Here is a 19062-nt window from a genome sequence, read left to right on the forward strand (position 1 = left end):
GCCCCTGGAGGAGCGCGGCAGCCTTTCCCACATGGAGCTGAATGCATGAGGTGGATATAAAGAGGCCTTATTTTTTATTGTTTGTTTTTTCTTTTTAAGACTTTATTTGTCTAACATGCTTGACCAAAAATTACAACAACAATCAAGTTATGCCAAAATGATTAAATAACCTTTAAGCTTTCATACCTCAAGTACTTTAAATGGTATTTTGAAGTAACAGCTGCTTTCGTATCCTTTTCACATAAAAATACACAGTATTTTGAAGATACCTTAGGAAAAATTATTTTTAAGAGAATAGTTTATGGTCGACATAGAAATTTTGTTGAGGCTAATAAAAGGACCTCTTCCCCCCACTTTAACATTTTAGTCTCATAAGTGCCGTGAGCGAATGTAAACATTTCGGACTTCTTTAACATACAGCCAATTTCCTGCCACATTTGTTTCAACCCACTTGAATTGTGACTAGCTAAGACACTTTTATTCTAACTACACGCTATTGCTCATCTTCCCAATGATGGCGGGAGTTCATATTCAACTATGAATTTCAGTCCTTGCTGATTTAGGAGCTGATCCTGCAATTTCTACACCAATAGTTTTGACAAAAGTGGCCCCATCTGAATTCATGGCAGAGCGCTCAAGCGCTTCCGAACGATTAACCCAAAAACCAGTTGCAGGACACTGACAACTGTTTTGGGTTTCGTTTCAGGAAAAAGCAGCACGTTAGTTTAGACTCAAGTCACCCAACAGCTTACAAGAAATGACAGACCCATGACTCATCGTGTTTTCTGGTGGTCCGGTGGCTTCTGGTGGGTCTCCAGCACGAGTTAGTTACTGGGCTCAAATGTCGCTGCTCCCATGAGCTGCTGCTGCCCATGGGAACCCAGCGAAATGCAATGTTTCTGCCTACCTCGCTTAGAGTTGAGGCTGATAGAGCCTGGTTTTGCGACACAAGTATTTTAAATTGTGTATGCATATAAATTACATGCTGCTGCTACGTGAAGCTCACATTTACATCCATGTATCAGGCAAAAAGTAACATACACAATTATCCGCCGCGCGTGTGCAGATGTGGGCTATGCACAGACCTGCTAACAACCCTGTATTGGTAGTGCGATGACTTGCCCAATGTGCGTGAACAAGACTAACATCTAGATGCCGTCAGCCCCAAATTCAGGATGTCCACATTCAGAATACAGCAGTTAAATTATCTCCATCAAGGCAAAAAGGCTCCCCTTTGAGCATGGAGATGTTTGTTAGTTCAAGGCAGAAACCCATTTCTTGTAGGGCACATTTGAAGCACCTTTTTTTTTTTTGTTGGGTTTGTAATCAATTCTCAAGCTTCTGCCTAGGATGGGACTGAAATCCCAGCAGTTTCGACACCTCTGTTAACCTGCAGGGCAGCTGCGTGGGCGGTACTAGCACTGGCCATCCCAACCAGCTCCTGACACGTCCCCCGCTCTGCCTGGCGTCACATGCAACGCGACAGATGGATTTCAACTCGGCTGATGATTTTGTCTTGGGCCTCTCTCAGCAGTGTCCACGAGCAGTCAAACATCAACGACAGGTTTTGTGAGGTGACCCCTGCTCTGCACCCGTGGGCCTGTACTCCTCATCATCGCACTTACGCTACTACATAGCTACCCAAAAGTGAATGCCCAAACTCCTCCTTGAGGTGACCCTTTCCGCTTGACATCCATAGCGTTCCCCAAGCACGGAAGGATCACAATGACATTTAATCACTTCTGACTGGGGCCAAATTCAAACCAGTAATCTCATCATTGGCTGCATGTCCCAATAACAGGTTTTAAACAAATAGTCCCAGTGGGTTTTATTTAAAATACCACTGCTGAACATTGGGTGGGGCTTTTGTGGGGCTTTTTTTTTTTTGCTTTTTACATACAATCACATATCGCCTTACCATATGAAAACACATTTTTTTCTTCTTTTTTTTTTAAGGGAAATGTCATCCTTTTTTTCACAGGCGAGTCCAGGTTACAAATTCCTGAGTTTATACTGCACTTAACACAGTCTCCCTTCTTGAATGTTGAGCTGTTTACAGCATGCCGGCAATATGCACCATTTCCCTTACCATCTGTAATGCCAGATGTAGTAAAACTTCACTTCAGTACAGTGAATTAGGGCCTCTATTGCATTGGTTTGGAATAGATGCAAAGACTTAGACCTGGAGGACTTGAAGTAATAGCTTTCCTCCTGTGACTGGTCATTCATGCACCATCTTTTCTATTTGCCATGTTAATTAAGGGAAAACATCTTTACCATAATTTTTCTTTTACCAAGAGCTCACTGGGAAACATCTGAAATGAGGAAATCCTAGTCTAAACACTTAAGTTTAAACTGCAAACTTTCTTAAAGAAACACTCCTTTGAAAGACATTGTTCTTTTAATAAGTCCAATATAATGTACGGTATATACAAAAGTCCCTACTTGAGAGAGAGATATATGTATATGTGTATATATATGTGGAATGCATTCACTTTTCTGTGTTCACAAATATTTTACTGGTGAAATGTTAAAGTCTTTAATCTGTTTCTGGCACCAAAATGTCTTTGTTCCTCATCCACCTTTGTCACTCAAAATTTATCTGTGAAGAGCTAGCAGGGAAAAAAGAAGATTTTTGCTTTTTTGTTGAATGGTTCCCTATTGGGATTCTCAGCCAGCAATATAAAGTTCCTAATGCGTTGGGCACAACTTTAAATCCTCATTATAATCATGTGTTCCTTGGAGTAGGTAAGTCAATAACTATAGGTGGATTAAGTGGCTGGTAATTCACAGTGCACACAGATGCATTCACATAGGTAGTAGTTCCATCAGCCATGACACCATAACCTACAAAGAAAGAAAAACTCTGGTTACTCTCATCATTCATTATTATCTTCTTTTTTTTTGATTATTCACCTTTATCACACAATGGTAAGTGCCACATTTATTACACAGAAGGAATTTAAAAATTCTCTTCATGCAAAACATAAAGGTCTCCTGAATTAATACCATCTTTGTCCTACAGCAGAACTTTTTGTCGTCTTTTAAATTGTGTAAGAAAAGCAAAATGGACCCTCAGTAGCCAGTGGCAGTAATTTCTGGCAGCCAGCTAGCCAAACCTCCTTAGAAAGACAGATATTTTTCTCTGCAAAGCTTTTTTCTTAAAACTTTCTCAGTTTTGGAAAGGATGAGAAAATAGAGCTTAGGCAAGTACAACGTTGAAAAAAACAACCGATCATTTAGGTTTGCAGTCATCAGTGCAGCAAACTTTGGGGAATTTTCATCTTTCCACCTTTTTTTTCTGCCCTGTGTTGTACATCTTTTAAGCAACCAATGAAGAAAAAGCATTGCCTGACTAAGGGGAGCATGTATGCAAATGCACCTGGGTGGGATTTGTGTAGTAGGAACCTCTTCTTCCCATGCCTTTGAACTTGTTGACCAATTTCAACCAAATTTGATGGAAAGACACTAAAATGCCCGCCCAGGCAGAGAAAAAAAAAACGGCTTTATTAATGCATTCTCTGACAGACAATGTGAATTCGCACCCTAAGACACCATAACATTTCCACGGGAGAAAACACGCTTCTGTATGTCTCACCACTGGCGAAAAACCTTTAACTACATCTCATGTCTGACTAGACACCCAAGCCAAACAATTCCAGAGCTAAATCTGCAGAAAATCAAACTTCCAGCTCTAATACCTGTAGAAATACAGTGAAATGCTGTTTCCAAAAGTGAAGAAGCCCTTTAAATGCCCTGGTGTTATGAAAAAAGTAGACACACTCTCCGTTGTCAAAAATCTTTTCATGAATGACTAGGAAAACACATAAGCTTGATTACACTGAAACAAAAAGCTTGATGTTGGAAACTTGCATTGAAATATTAAGATAATACGAAGAAATGCATTCACAATCAGAAATACATGATTTTGGGGAAATCACTTGGTAGAAAGCATTTGTACCAAGATTCAAATCCCAGGTACCTAGGATCCTACAGTTTTTCTGAGTGCAATTTTGTGTCTTATAGAAGCATTGTTATTTGCAGAATTTACAAACAAAGAAACAGTAGCCAAATTCCTTCCTTTTTTGTTCCTTCAAATACCCTGAATAATGCAGGGCCTCCTGGACTCCCCATGGAAAAACCACACTATAATTAGGGACTAGGGAGGGAAGAAAACTCTGTCAGGTTCCTGTCACAGACATTTCTTTAAATCATTTGCTGTTTGCCACAGAACAATTGTTCTGTGTAAAACACAAACTGCACGGAGGACAGTCAGCATTGCTGCTGGGACTTTCTGTTTCCTCGGCTACACGTTTGGAGAGAACAGAATCAGCTTGCTAATATCTTCCTTTTGCTGGAAGATTCCTAATGCTACAGTTTTCACTCCTACCCTACTGCCAGCAGAGTTTCCTCGGCCACGACCTCAGCCAAGTACTGGCTATAATGGGCAAACCAGGATTTTAGCCGGAGTCCCTGCCATGCTGCTTGTCACTTCCATGGGTCCATCACCAGCAAGCCCATGTGCAGAGGTATTTCTTGGCAGAGACAGCAGTGCAGAGGGGGAAACATCTCTTCTAAGCATCTCTTCCTCCCGGATGTTCAGTAAATGACTGCTGCAGATGTAGCTATGCTCAGTCAGGGGAGGAACTCATCTGTTCAAATCATGCATTCTCTCTACAAAGAGCAGCTTCGTTTGCACAGGCTGTCTGCAATGGGAATTCTCCTCTGCAGAGGTTTAGCATCCCACTGCAAAACAGGCTATGCAGTTCCCCATTTGTTTTCTATAAATTATGATAGTTAACAAGAGGAGTACCTTGTTTCTGTGTTCTGATACCTACTGTGCCAACTGTATTAATTCATAAGATTTACCATTCTGTGGAGGTGCCATTCTTTTCCCTTGGGAGCCAAAGTTGGGCTTGGTCTTACCAGATGTGATTTTGTTTACCTGCCTGAAGCTTCGTGGCTTGCTAAGTGTTTGCTTATATCCCCTGCAGCCCTCTTGGCTTACGATTTTTGAAAAGACAATGAGTTTGAACTGTATTCACCAGCTCTCTTGTACGGAATCTCAAAGACTGCTATGATAACACAGGGTTAGGAAAAAATACTGCCTATGTGCTGCTTGTTTACTCTGTGATGTAACAGCACCTTGGACGTGAACTAGGCATTAACAGGTCAATGCAGATGAGACACATGAGGAGAATGGACTTAATCCCTGAGCTGCAAAATAATGATCTGAATGTCTTCTCCATCAATTTTACACCAGCACACCTCTCACCAACATCACTCCTAACCTAGCATGGTGAAAGCACCGCGCAGCAAGTCAGAGTGGGATTCCTTGGGAAGGGTAATAGTTCTTCACAAAAACAGAAGTATCTGAGTGCCAGCTACTGCAGTTTTTCCATTTGTTCATTTCTGCACTGGTGAGACCCACAGGTATCCTTCGAAGGCTGGAGCAGTCCCAGAAGCAGAAAACTGGCAGTTGTGGAGCACCTTCTCCTGCCAGTAAGCTAACATTGCCAAGAACTAAGCAGCTGATAATACACGCTGACGTGCCAATGGTACACTTCTGCACAGCCCAGTGGTTTCTTTTGGCAGGGGCACTGCTTGAAGTCCTGCTGCCATGATATGTGAACAGGACAGACTTCTCTATAGCAGACAGCATCTACCTTTCCCTTTGCCTGGAAATGAACTCCTACTGTCACTGACTTCAGTGGAGTGTATTTGTCACCATTTACTGACTTGTGTGAAGGGAACTAATTTTTTTCCAGTTAGTCAAGAGAACCGCTTTGTTTTGTCTGGGTACAAAATGTTTCCCCTGCCAAAGCAAATAAATACATGAATAAATATCTTGAACTTCTACACAAGTCAGTGGTGACATCCCTCTTGATTTTAACTTCATGTATGCATTGATGGGGAGAGACAACCTTTATTGTACCATCTTGAAGATTAAGCCTTAGAAGCAACCCCAAAGCATTCTTACCCACTTTACAAATACAGAAACTGAGACACAGAGAGCTTACATGAATTATCTTAAGTCACAGAGATTCAGCAGAGGAAAATACAATCCATCAATCCTAATATTTAGTCACTTTCTGTAACTACTGGGCTCGTTTTCTTATTTTAAAATTCACAGTAATCCTCTCTGTGAAGGAGGCATCACCCTGTTTTATAGATGTAGAAACTGAAAGAGAAGCTGAAGAACAAATATTGAAATGTGGGTATCAGCCAATTTCATCTCTATATATGCAGCTAAATAAGTATCTGAATTCCAGAAGTGCTTCAGTTCAGACATTCAAGTTTGAAAATGCTAGTTAAACCAGGTAACTTCTGTGTTTGTGGTTTTTAAATACATACAGAAAGAAATGTGTTCTGACCTTCATGGATATGTCCAAAAACATGAAGCCTTGGCTGTATTCGTCTCTGGACTGTGTTCAGCAGCTCAACACATCCTACCCGTTGCATTTTCTTAGGAACCCAGTCTAGGAAACCTTTGGAAAAGAAAGGAAAGCTTTAAAAGAAGACAGATTATCTGCACAGCTGTACTGCTATACAGTATTTCTGAGATTTCATGTCTCGTGGCTTTTCAAAAGCAGCCATAGGAGAACTGACATGGAAAAAATAGTGTTTGCCTTGGTAAGTAGAAGAGGAAGGAAGGAAAAATACTTGAGGAAAACCATAAAAGCTCATCCAAAGAAAAAGGACTATGATAACTCTTGCCAGTTGTTTTTCAAGGAAAAAAAAAAATCACTGCAATTAAAGCATTTACATTTGCACTGCTGTTAATGGGAAAACACAATGCTTTATCTGTTCTTCTTCCTTTAAGAGAGTGAGGTATAAAGAGCAGTATGTCCAAGTGAGTCTCTAAAGAATCTAAAGCAACATTTAGCTATTTAAATCTAGTCCTGGGATCTCGTTTTTAAAATTGAACACTTTAACTGATGCAATGGAATCCGTGTTGCTAATAATAAAACTATATTGTTACCACATTGAATCTTAGAGTAGTGGAACTCAGGTGAGGAACCCACAGCATGCCTAGAAACAACATCCTCAAGTAAAACTGGTTTAAGCGCTTCATGACACAGTGAGCCCCACTAGCCTAAATCTATGGACCTCAGATAGGAAGAGAAACTCAGCCCTTCTGCAGTAGATGTTTTTAAGCACTACGTTTACTTTCATGAAGCTTGTATAAAAATGTATTTATGAATACAGACAAAAATGTACACCAACTTGCTTATATGTCTAAAAACATACTGCAGGGGATGCTTACTGCCAACTGAAGTCTCAAGTTTCCTTCAAAGTAGTAGTATAAGAAGGATGTTGGTGTATTAGAGGGTTTGCAATAACCAATCTTGTTTTCCTTCTATTATTCTGCCATTTTTATCAGGCTCAAATTTGGAAACCTAAAAGATATAATCATTCTGTTTTTCTTTAGTTGTTCAGGTACCTTCCCTATGTGCCTGTCATAGCTTTGTATCTCTGACTTAGATTGCTGCAATAGCGTGAATATATTGTGCCTTTGAGAAAACGTTTGTCAGCCAGAGAGGTATAGAGTCTGGACCTAGTTTTCACACGTTTACTTTTGAGGTCCGCTCAAGCATGGCTAAATAGCAGCTAACCAACTGGCTTAAAAGACCAGAACTGTGGCATTCAAGCTCTTGGAAAAGCTCTCAGATTTGCTAGAGCTTCAGGGTAGGTTCACACATTGAGAAATACCTCTTTAGATGCCAGTGCTTGAAAACTGGGCTCAGTATACTGTGGGGTTTTATTAAAATGATAAAAATTTGCCCTTGTATCATGGTTACTTAGAGAACTAAGTCCAATTTTCAGAAATGAGTTGGGAATGCGGCATCCCAAGCGTCAAAAAGAGGAAGTTCTGATAATGGCCATAGACTGCTAATTCATTCAGATGCCTCTGAAGACACTGCTTGGCTCCTGTCGGGGGGATGTACAAAAAGAAAGCCCTGCTGAATTACAGACAGAGCAGAGCAATGCTCGGTTCTGGTAACTGATTTTACCAGTCACTGTTGGTATCCAACGCAGGTCAAAATTCACTGTAGGAAATAATAAGTATTTAAGATGTCAAAGTGCAGCCAGCAACTCTTCTGGAATCCAGTCATGCTTTTTTCAGAGCAAACGTGTTATAACCATAGGTTTTGTTACTTCAATGATTTGAAACAGTTAGTTGTCAAAATGTCTGTGGCGAACATAAAACCTAAAGTATTTCCACTTCAAAAACTTCACAAACAAAAATCCATAAAATTAACTTCTCCATTAAATTAAGCATTATTTATGTTGAACATGTTTTTGTTTACATGCATTATCACCCTTCTGAAGCTTTCCCATATGTTTGCAGCTTATTATATACACCTGACTACACAAACTAAGAATAATTGATTACACCTAGCTAACAATTAGAGTTCATCTTAGGGTTTTTTTAATGTTTGGTTACTTGAAACAGGTTTCTGCAGCTGTCAGGAAAGTATAAATCTTTGTCACAGACAATCAAGCAGACAGCTACAAATTAAGACTTAAAGGTGAAATTAAATTAAAAGCAAACAAAGAAAAGAACAGTGAACTTTTTGAAGAGAAATAAAAGAATCATAAAGGCAGATCTTTAGGAATCAGGGAAAAGACTTTAAAAGTTATACTATACATAAAAGTAACAAAAATATGCTGATACAGAAGTGAGCATTAGCACTGATCCCATAATCATGAATACTGTATTTCATAAGGTATGAAAAACCTGGCATATCTTTACTAATAATAAACAGGTTACTGATAAAATGGTCAATAATAGCTGTTTTAACCTTTGTTTTCTCATCTTGTATGAACCTCCTGTGTATCCCTGCCCTGGTTTCATCCCAAAGCACTACTCTAAAACAGAAAAAAAAAATTACTCAGATTTTTGTTACGTGCCTAACTGACTTAGAAACACAAAGTCCATTAACTCTTAATGGTGCTTCTGCATCTAAATCATGCAGGCAATTTTAAATCTATCTAATAATGTAGTATTAATTAGTTTAGGAGGATATGCGCTCTTTTGAAGTGAGAGAATGAGAAAGCAGCACAGAAAATGGATGATGGACAGAATTTAGGCAGCCATGCTGGAGAAAAAAGAGGAATTTGCAAGAGCACTGATTGCTATTTGTGATCATTAGGAACAGCTCTAGTGATGCTGTCCAAGATCAGAACAACAGTAATCAGCTTTCTGGTTACAATAATTGCCTGGGAGGGTCAAGGAGGATCCTGTCTCCCAAAATGTCTGTGGACAGAGCTACACAATAAGGAGGTTCTGTAAGTTAGACAGAGTGCTCATTTCTTTTGAAGCATCATATATTTGTTGCCATGGGTGTCAGGGAGACCAACAGCTGATGCCCTCAGGCAGAGGGTTCTGTGCCTGAGCCATCTATTAATTCATCAATAAGAAAAAGACAAAGAAATGGGAACTTTTACAAAAGAAAATCCTCGGAGGACAGTAGAAGCTTAAGAATTTAAAAAAAAAAAAAGAGAACAAATACTGAGACATGGAGATGAGGGGAATTCACATTACCCCATTACAGTCAGTGGAGATGGCTGGCTCTTCCTCAGAATTACTACAATTATTAAATTACTTTTCAATTATTAAATTTACTATTGAATTTATTATTAAAGCATGTCTGTTGAGTGCCAGCTCTGCAGTGCTCTCTAGGGTTCTCCTCCCTCTGCTGATCCCAGAGGCTGCCTGGAGAAGCCTGGTGGCTGAATTAGCAAGGTGGATGAAGCTGGGTGCTGCGAACTCCTCTCTCCACCTTCCAACACTGGATTTCAAGTGTTGGAAAATATAGGGATATTCTTTGGATCAGCTGAAGGTTGGATTTCTTTACAGCTGATCAACTGGTTTTAAAAATGGCTTTCAAAGTGCTGAAAAAGCTTCTGAAAAAGTTTTAAATGAGACTTATAAGTAAAACTATATCAAAGACCCAGCGTCATGCCTTGGATCCTAACAGTGATTATCCCCAGTACGAACCATTTGGAGCTGATATCTCAAGGTCTAAACAGTTAATTTCTGCCATCCACTTTTACGATACAGGTCCATATTAAAATCAGTCTATGGCATGGCATGAGACTCCACTTAGGTGAAGTATCAAAACACATACCCTTACTGTGAGAAACCGTGCTCACAAAGAAGCCATTTCCCCCAGGATTAGTGAGCAGTGGAATGCAAACACGCCTTTCTAAAGAAAACAACAAAACACAAACCCTTTAGATACTTTCTCCTCCAAGCTCTGACAGAGGAGAAGAAAGAGTGGAAGACAAGAGGGTTTTAGCTTCAGGAAATTGGGGAATCTAAAGGTTTAAAGAAACCAACTGCCTTCATTTCACACAAAGCACTCCTCTGCAGTAAGACTCAGCACAACACTTAAGTACATGCTTCACTTGCATGTCCATTTATTAAATTAGTGAGAGTTAAACACAGAGTTGCATTAAATATAGCTTCCTATGTGTTAAATATGTTGAAAAACATGTTTAAAGCCTTAAGCCTTTACTGAATCTGGACAAGTTTCTGTCATTATATTATTTCCGTAACACAGATAATTTCACTATTATCTAGGAATACAAGAAATCTCTCCTCACTTTTATATCACCTGTATCAATATTTGTAAAACACAAATGCAGAATTATTTCTTCTTGGACTGTTAGTGTTGCCAGGTTGTATTAAAGACAGGCAATTCACCCACACTGTCCAAAGAACAGGCAAACAATGGCAGCATTTGGGTTCGTGAGGCAGAAGATGCACCAAGTGAGCATGATGAGGAAAAATACGGACTCTGGGTACTTGGTGGGGGAATGCTACTGCAAGTGAGGGAGAAAGCGCTAAAAAAAATAAGATCCCAATCCCGCATTTCTTTTCAAGCAGGCTCCATGCTTTAAATCTACTAATTTCACCAGTGGCAGAGTGGACAGATGCATAGGAAAACTAGACCTTGCTTATTTACAAAGCTCATTAAGGCTTTAAGTGTTAAGGCTTTATTTTTTAAGCCATTATTTAATTCCCTACCATTGAGCATAGGTAATCATGAAACATAAACCTGAGCTGAAGTCCTGGTGGTGCTGAAATCAGTACGGATGTTACTTCTGACTTTTGTAAGTCAGAATTGCACTCTTTGTCTAAGGAGAGCCATCAGTTACTGTATAATCATCTGAAATACACAGCTAGAGCACTAGTATTTTCTTACCGAGAGGTGGTCCATGTGTTATAAGAATATCTATTCCATCTGGAATAAGGTTCCATTTCTCTAATAGTGCTTGGCCTCGTGGAAGATTAAAGCCCCAGCCATAAAACCAAGGTTGCCTGCCAAGAGAGGAGGAGAATGTCTTCAGTGCTACTTCCATGTACTGGTTATCTAATTAAAATATGAAGATTGACTCTCTACTAGCATGGAATTTGGAGACACAAATAGCATTCATTTTCTTCTTTGTGTGCACAGTAAAACCCTCTTTCCATACAACCAGTGTTATTTAACTTGTGTGGCAAATCAGTGCAGTCCTTACCACTTTCAGTAGGCAGCATACAGTAAAATATTCACAGTATTCCTGTAACTGGGTGAAAAGTAACTCTTACAAGACCTGGATACCAAGATCTCCATGTGTGGATTAGCACGCTGGACTCCCACAACATCTAGAGGAACGCCTGTCTCAGACACCTAGGTGTGGATATATGTTTCACATTGGCTCCTGTCACGTTTGGCCCTTAGACCATGACCAGCTGGGCAAGGTCAGACCCTGGCACAACAACAAATCCCACTCCGAAGCTGGAGACATCATTTATGCTGTTTTATTTCCCTAACTGGAAGCATCCCATCAGAACAAGAATACTGCTTCTTTTCTTACATATAGTTTTGTTCTGTCCTCTGGTGTGTTGACTTTCCATATTCAGGATTTCTTATCAGACAGGCATTTACATTTTTTAAAACATTTACGGAGCAGCTCATCATGGACCAGTGGGACTGTAACACTGCCAGTCAGAACACCATTTATCTGTATCTTGCTATCCCATTGATTAAAAAACTATATTTCACAGCAATTATATCACAGTGGTAAATTATGTCTTGCTGACTATGCTCTAATTCTAGGTCATAAAATTGAGGGGTTAGTTTTAGGTTGGAATTTTTTAATAAATTTTTGACTGACATGTTCTGGCCATATCCGTATTTGGAGAACAACAAATAGGCTGCTGTGATTTAATAAGGTTTATGATAATTGCAGCCTTAGTGTTTATAAATACATACACATCAACCAGAGTTCCTTTTGAGATGTTACTTTGTTGAGGAAAGCTTTACACTCCCTCACTGCATCAAAAGACAGAAAGAATTCTTTCAAACAAATTCTCTGAACTCCGCTTTACATCATGTATGGCAAAGACAAAAGAAAATGCCCATAATTCATTCATTATTATTCATCCTCTTCCATTACTGATGCTTGACTAACATTTCAAAAATTAGCATGTCTGCAATCTTCATGATGATATATTTCCCACTTTTCCTTTCGGAATGCTGTAAAGCACATGTCTATTGAAAACAGCTTAAAAAATAGAGCTTGCTAAAATATAATGGGATGTGGCTTACCCGAGGGAAGAAAAAAAAATTCTGCTACAAGGAAAGGAAGAAGGGGGCTTTGCAGAATGTTTCCTGCCTTTCTTCCACAGATAAAAAAAGCCTCAACTTTTCTAGACAGATGACTGAAGGGCTTTCTGTGTCCACAGTTAAGAGCTCATCTCCTAGCTCTTCATCACACAGCGCCCTGGATAACCAGGGTCTGGATAAACAGGTGTCCCAAGGGAAAAAAAAACAAACGTGAAACTTTGTACATCTGCCACTGGGACCAGAAATACATCCCAGCCTCCAGAAGCTGTGATGAGAAAGGTGAAGAAGGTGTGTGAAGAAGAGATGCTAATAGCAGTAGCAATGAAGCAGAAACCTTGTTCTGAGTCAGGTTGCCCAGACCAGGGCGGCTGGCTGAGAAAAAGACATATCCCTCTATCAAGTGATAAGAAATCACACTTTTCTGGTTACCTGTTCATCTCCTAGCAGCCTTTCCTCATAGGAAGAACGGCACCTGGCTCACAGGTACATGACTTCTCACTTTCCTGCTGCTGAGGTGGTAACTCATGGTCTAGTTACTGGCTTATTTTGCGGTAAGCTACCAGCGACATTCCTGCATAACGCTGTCACGCAGACCCAAACTACAATCTGTGGAGTCTGATCAGCCTGTCTTTATGTTCAGCGCACCATTGACAGAATGGGAGTATTTTTATGACACGGGAATGCCCTGAAAATAAATAAACTGAAGTCTGCGAGGTCCTCAGATATTACAGAAGTGGGAGGCTTTATAAAAATATACAGAGGTTAGGCTTTTCCTAAACTCTCCATCCGTCCCTGCCTTGGGATTGCATTCCACACCTTACATGCCAAGTATCTTTCTTCACCACGATGAAAATATTCAACTGTTCGGCAAATTGTCTTTAGGCCTAGAGCAAATTTTCCAGGAACAAAATCTCACTGAGAGAAAATATTTGCAAAGGCAAACAGGAGGCAAACAAGGTGTAGGCATAGCAAATCATGCTTTTAAAGCCACTGACAGATTCAGTGAATACAAGCCCCTGCTGCCACCCGTCGCTCGCCCCGCTGCTGTGGGGCACGGCCAGGACCGTCCCCATGTCCCCTGTGGGAAGCGAGGCGAGGCGCCATCCTGCACCCCGCAGGTGGGCCAGACACAGCAGGGTGGGCCACGGCCGCTCCGCGCCCCGAGAAAGAAACCGAGGGGAAAGATCAATATTTGCCCAAGAAGAAAAGGTCAAAAACCTATGCCGTAATTATTTTAAGGATACAATGAAGCATTTATAAAGAGAAATAACCGCGACTGTCACAGGTCTCGCCAGAAGCCAGCTTAATCCTGCTGAAAGCCAAATGACCACGAATGGCACAGGCAGCTGTGAGAGTCTCTGCCTGCCTCTACCCGGGCTAGCCTGTACATGGCCACCTTCTGAAAAGCCCGTTTCCCCTTATGAATAGGCATGATCTGCTTATTAAGACAAGAAGCACTTTCCCCCGTCCCTCCCTCTCTTTGTGGTGACTGCAGCGCGTAGCCGCCTGAGCGCAGGGCTGGTAAGTTATGCATGCTGGAGCTGTTCTTTTGTGAAGGGGAGATGTTACAACTTGTGTGATTTGCCATTATGCTGTCTTTTGTGACAATCCCAAGATTGAAAGAAATGTCTGGAATATTTCTGGCAAAAAAAAAAAATCTGAAGTCCAAGAAAGGATTCAGTGGAGAATGTTGGTGTGCTTTACATTTGAGAGAAGAAAGGCAAATCATACACTTCAGTGCCCCCACCCTCAAAGCAAAACCATCTTTATACACACACAGGGATTTTATAAATCCCTAAGTCCCTTCTTCCAAAAATTTATTGCAAAACAGCCATCAAAGTTTCTGAGTAGGGAAAAAAAATCTTCTCTAATACCCACTAACAAGTCTGTGACCTGGATATCATGCAAAGACAACTTTGTCTAAAATTTCCATTTATGATGGAACCTGAGAGCAAAGCTAAAGTCTTCATATCAAGCACTGAATTCCTGGATCCCCAGTTACTGCTTGCTCAGGAAAAGTGTAAATTTTTAATAAAGTACTTTTCAAGAATATTTTACATTTTACAGCGAAAATACTATCATGTATGTTCTATAGGAGAAAAATCTACTGTTCTCAAAAAAAACCCAAGAAAAATGTATTTGGCAATTAAAGACATACATCATGAATGTATTTCACCTCTAAAATGAAGTGCTCACCTGTCGAAATGTACTTTGATTTAGGTGGTCTTAAAGCGAACAGTTTGAGCCTCTCCACATACTACTGAAATTCAGCGGTATTATTATTATGATACAAATAATGATTGTCTACATGTAAGACTCTAGGGGGAAAATATATTGGAAGTGAATTTGTTTACAGCATGATTAACCTTATGTTAAAAACATATGAACAAGTTTTGCAGGTCAAATAATCTACCATAGAAAAAGGGCTGAATTATCAGAATTTGTGCTAGCAATCGGATGTTGCTTTATGTACTGAATTTCTATCTTTCTGCTCTAAAGTAACCATTGGAATAATTTTCTTACAGAATGATAGTTGCTATGACAACCATAGCAAATTTTCCTTTTCTGAAACAGATGTCTCATTTAGTTGAAAATTAGAATGTGAAAAACCCATGGGAAAAATTAATTCAAACTTTAACAGAACACTGACTACAATGTAATCTCTTATAGGTTAACCCCTTAACATCTTTCTGCACTCTTATAGTAACCTTCTCATAAATTCTAATTAAACCAGTTTAACCTCCCAGGAATGACCTTCTTAGCTATCATTAGCGCTTTAGTTGTCTTTGAAAGGAGCATTTCTGTTACAATAATAACAGAAAAAAGTCATACTAAAAAAAAGTGGTCAAACCTATTACCACCTTAATTATTTATTAGTTTTTCTTCTTTTATTCAGCTACTACTGGAAAGAGCTACCATGTAGTCCAAGAATTCTTTTGTCATTTAAATGGGGCATAACTTAGTTTTACATGTGATTTACTGTAAAGGGCGGTGATGCACTACACAGATTTGACCTGTAATTTGGTTTGAAGGTTTTCAATTTTCAAACCACTGGTACCCATCTCAATCTGCTCAGCAGATGTACAAAAAGGGGACACAAAAAAGGATACTTGACTGGGGAAAACTATCAGTGTGCATGGATTTTTCTATTACAAGCCATGAGAGAGTGAAACTTGATTCTCCATCACCTTGATTCAATTTAAACATTTTAACTTAAGAGAACGGATTCCTTCCTCTCTGTGCACATTACCAGCTCAAGGGGACCCTCCACAGTACTTGGTCATCGGCTACAGTTGAACATGGCAGGCAGCCAGCAGGCAGGCAAAGAAACATTCCCACCACAGCACTGCCCGTAGTGCTTGCGGGGTGTCAGCTACCACAAGAACTTCAGGACTGCAAGATTTACTGCATCAGCTGCATCTGTGTTGTCCAGTTGAATAAGACAAATCCTGCCACCAGCAGGCACGCAATTACTCTCTTTGACTTCAAGGGAAAACTCCTTTACATAGTCCAATACCCAGGGAGAGCTATGGGTGGTAACTGACTGAATACACATTAGCGTATCAAAAGGACTGGTGGGCAGCATCTTGCAAACACCTTAGTAGCAGAAACCACAGAACTAAACCACAATGTGCAGATCACTGCACCTCCTCATTTCTATAAAGTTTCCTACAGAAATCTTTTTTGCAGCTGAAAGGCAAGTCCTCTAGCTAGAATTCCTTTGCTTACAAAATAAATTTCAAAGGTTCGCAAACATATGTAACTTGCTCCAGTCTTTCCTCCACAACAGTTGTCATTTTTCTCCTATTGGAAAACAAACAGATATTGGTTGGTGACTGTAAAGAAGCTCAGTGGGAAAAGAATGGACCAAATCAGTCTTCTCATTCCTGCAGAGCTGCACATATTCAATATTTGGAAGACTGGACTACGCATGCTGAAAGTCATACTGGTAAAAGCGACCGGTCAAGGGCCATGGAGCACCAAAAAGCAGTTAGATTCAGCAGTGGCAATCGCAGGCAAAACTCCAACACATCCTGACTCCCAGCCCAAGAAATCTCACTGTTGGACATATAAGTGTAATTTTTCCTGGTCTTGATTTAATCTTACTATTATAACTAGCTACAGACCTGCAAACATGGGTATACAGTACCATATACACTGTATATCTTCCTTGTCTGCCTGGTGTACCCATCCTTCAGGCGTTCATATTTTTACATTCTCCATCACTGCGTTGTTAGTTGAATTTACCCAATCTCTGTAATTGCCTTTTTAGCCTTTCCTCAGTAAGTAACTACGCCAGTTCACTGAGTATTTCTACTGCTTTTTACTCAATGTTCTCTCCAAGTAAGGTTTCATAAAAGGTCACCTTTTTATTTCGTGGGGTATTGGCTGTTTCTACATCTAAAGTAGCTGTGAAATAACACTCATCTTTCTGTCTTTTCTTCCTCTCATTCAAGAGGACCATATTAGGCCATTAGTGCCAAGAAGGACTGGCAGGGCACTGTTTGTTTATTGGCTTTGAAATACAGTTCAACATCTTGGCATCTGAGCATTTTAAAGGCATAGCTGAGATTTAAAGAAGAACAAACAGGTTTCAGAAGTTTTGAGGAGTATGAGGAGACTAACTTCCATGTGAGAGAAACAAGGGTGGTATTATTTTAGAGAAGAGGAACAAAAGCAGTGTACAAAAAGAACTAAAATTATGCAAAAAAGAAACTTCGATTCACTCATTCATAATATTGGAACCAGGGCTTTTTTAATGACCGCTAAAGCGTTATACTTAAAACTAATAAATGCAAATGATGGCCACGAAGTACAGCTCAGCAGGTGGAAAGGAGAAAGCAGAAGGGAGGGGAATGTAGGTGCTAAGACACTAAATGGCTTGCACAGCGTTACTTCGTGAGGCTGTAGCGAGCAGCAAATTGAACTCAGATCCTCTATCAGTCTGCTGGCCACAACAGACAATGTTTCTTCCATGGGGAAGTTTGCTGTGTTCTAGGTTTTTTGCCTTACTTGCTTTGCATCCAAGGTTGTCATTCTTGAAACTCTGAATCAAATTAAATTACTGTTTTCACAAAAGGAAAGGAGGGTAAAAATCAGAATATGGCCTTTTGTCAGTAATTATTTCTTTTGCAATTTGAGTTACACATGAAATCATTCATCTTTTGTTTAGTAAAGATTTCATACATCTCTTACTGGAAAGAAGAAAGAATGAGCTGTGACTAATAGGAACTGATCATTTCTAAACATTAATCTGTTATAAAACAATGAAAAATAAAATGAAATCTACTTTATCTTCATAGTAAGAAAACAGAAGATAACAGGTAAGGAGAAAAATTAATGAAAGACTGAATTTAAAACACGCCAACACCAAATGCAAATAGTTTATTTCATTCTGCTGGGAGCCAAATGATAATATCCCATCTGATATTTTTTAAAAATAATAAAATAAACCCAACAAACAAACTGAAAAGCTAATTTGGAATAATTAGCCAAGAGATTCAGTGCTGAGGGTACAGATGTAGGACTGTACAGACTTTCAGTAGGTCTTACAGGTTTAATGCAGGGCTAAGGTGTCGAGCTCCTGACGTCTGAAGAGTCTATTCCCTCTGATTCTCAATATGTAAAAATGTACGTACAGCCAGGTTATACTGACAGCTGATAGTCACAGAGAGAAGAAGGGTTAAGAGAGAGGAGGAGTTAACAGCCCCTCTGTCCACAATACAGTCACCACCTCATTTTAAATGTAAAACTTGCCATGAATGGGCCAATCAGTACGGAAAAATAATTTGAGGCCCATCTATGCATGGCATCTTTACAGTTTTTCACTATCAATCAGATGACCAGACAGCTAAAGAAAGAGAATGTTCTTCCACACATCCAGCTAGTTAGTGTTTACTGTAGTCCTCTAAGACTTTGCAGAAGTTTGCTAACGAGGAGATGGAATATCCCTTCAAATGGAGATACTACAGTTGTGGGTTTTTTTATGATGCAGCTCCTGGAGTGACTGTCCTAAATGAGACATGACTAGAATACGCAGGATGTGTAATAGGTGCATCGAGAATCGATGAAAAAGGCCCTCACCAAAGCCACTTCTCAGTTTAGTAACTCACCAGGTTTACACTCTTTTCTCAAAATACCAGGAGTAATTAGGCCATATGGACTAACTGTCTGCCAGTTCTTTTCTTTTTTTCCTTCCTTTTTGTTTTGTTACCTTCTTTTTCTTAGAAAATTCAAAGCCATTTTGAGTTAAACAAGCATGAAAATGCTTCCAAAACTAATAAATTAATACAGCATGTGCATATATGCATAAAGTGTATTATTTTTAACATTTTCAATTTAGCAACAGATGAACTTACTTCTTGTTTAAAAAAGCACATACTGATACTTCATATGCCATGTTTCTACCTGAAGTGAATAACATCCAAGCAACCCTAAA

The 19062-nt window shown here is 39.7% G+C and overlaps 1 protein-coding gene across 2 annotated transcripts in view; it reads right to left on the minus strand.

Annotated features, from left to right (window-relative positions):
* Positions 1 to 2718: 2718 nt before the first annotated feature.
* Positions 2719 to 19062, minus strand: part of MPPED1 (metallophosphoesterase domain containing 1) — a gene marked incomplete at both ends in the record, with an annotated part of 50834 nt that continues 34490 nt past the window's right edge. Inside the window, 3 exons of one of the 2 annotated variants that reach the window (XM_082308566.1) lie at positions 2719 to 2847; positions 6375 to 6488; positions 11217 to 11332. In XM_082308566.1, the coding sequence (XP_082164692.1) occupies positions 2729 to 2847; positions 6375 to 6488; positions 11217 to 11332 (349 nt within the window). Of the gene's footprint in view, positions 2867 to 6354; positions 6489 to 11216; positions 11333 to 19062 lie in introns of both variants that reach the window. The other variant, XM_082308565.1, reaches the window with a different exon arrangement.

Source organism: Platalea leucorodia, assembly GCF_965183815.1.
Source record: "Platalea leucorodia genome assembly, chromosome: 4".
NCBI lineage: Eukaryota > Metazoa > Chordata > Aves > Pelecaniformes > Threskiornithidae > Platalea > Platalea leucorodia.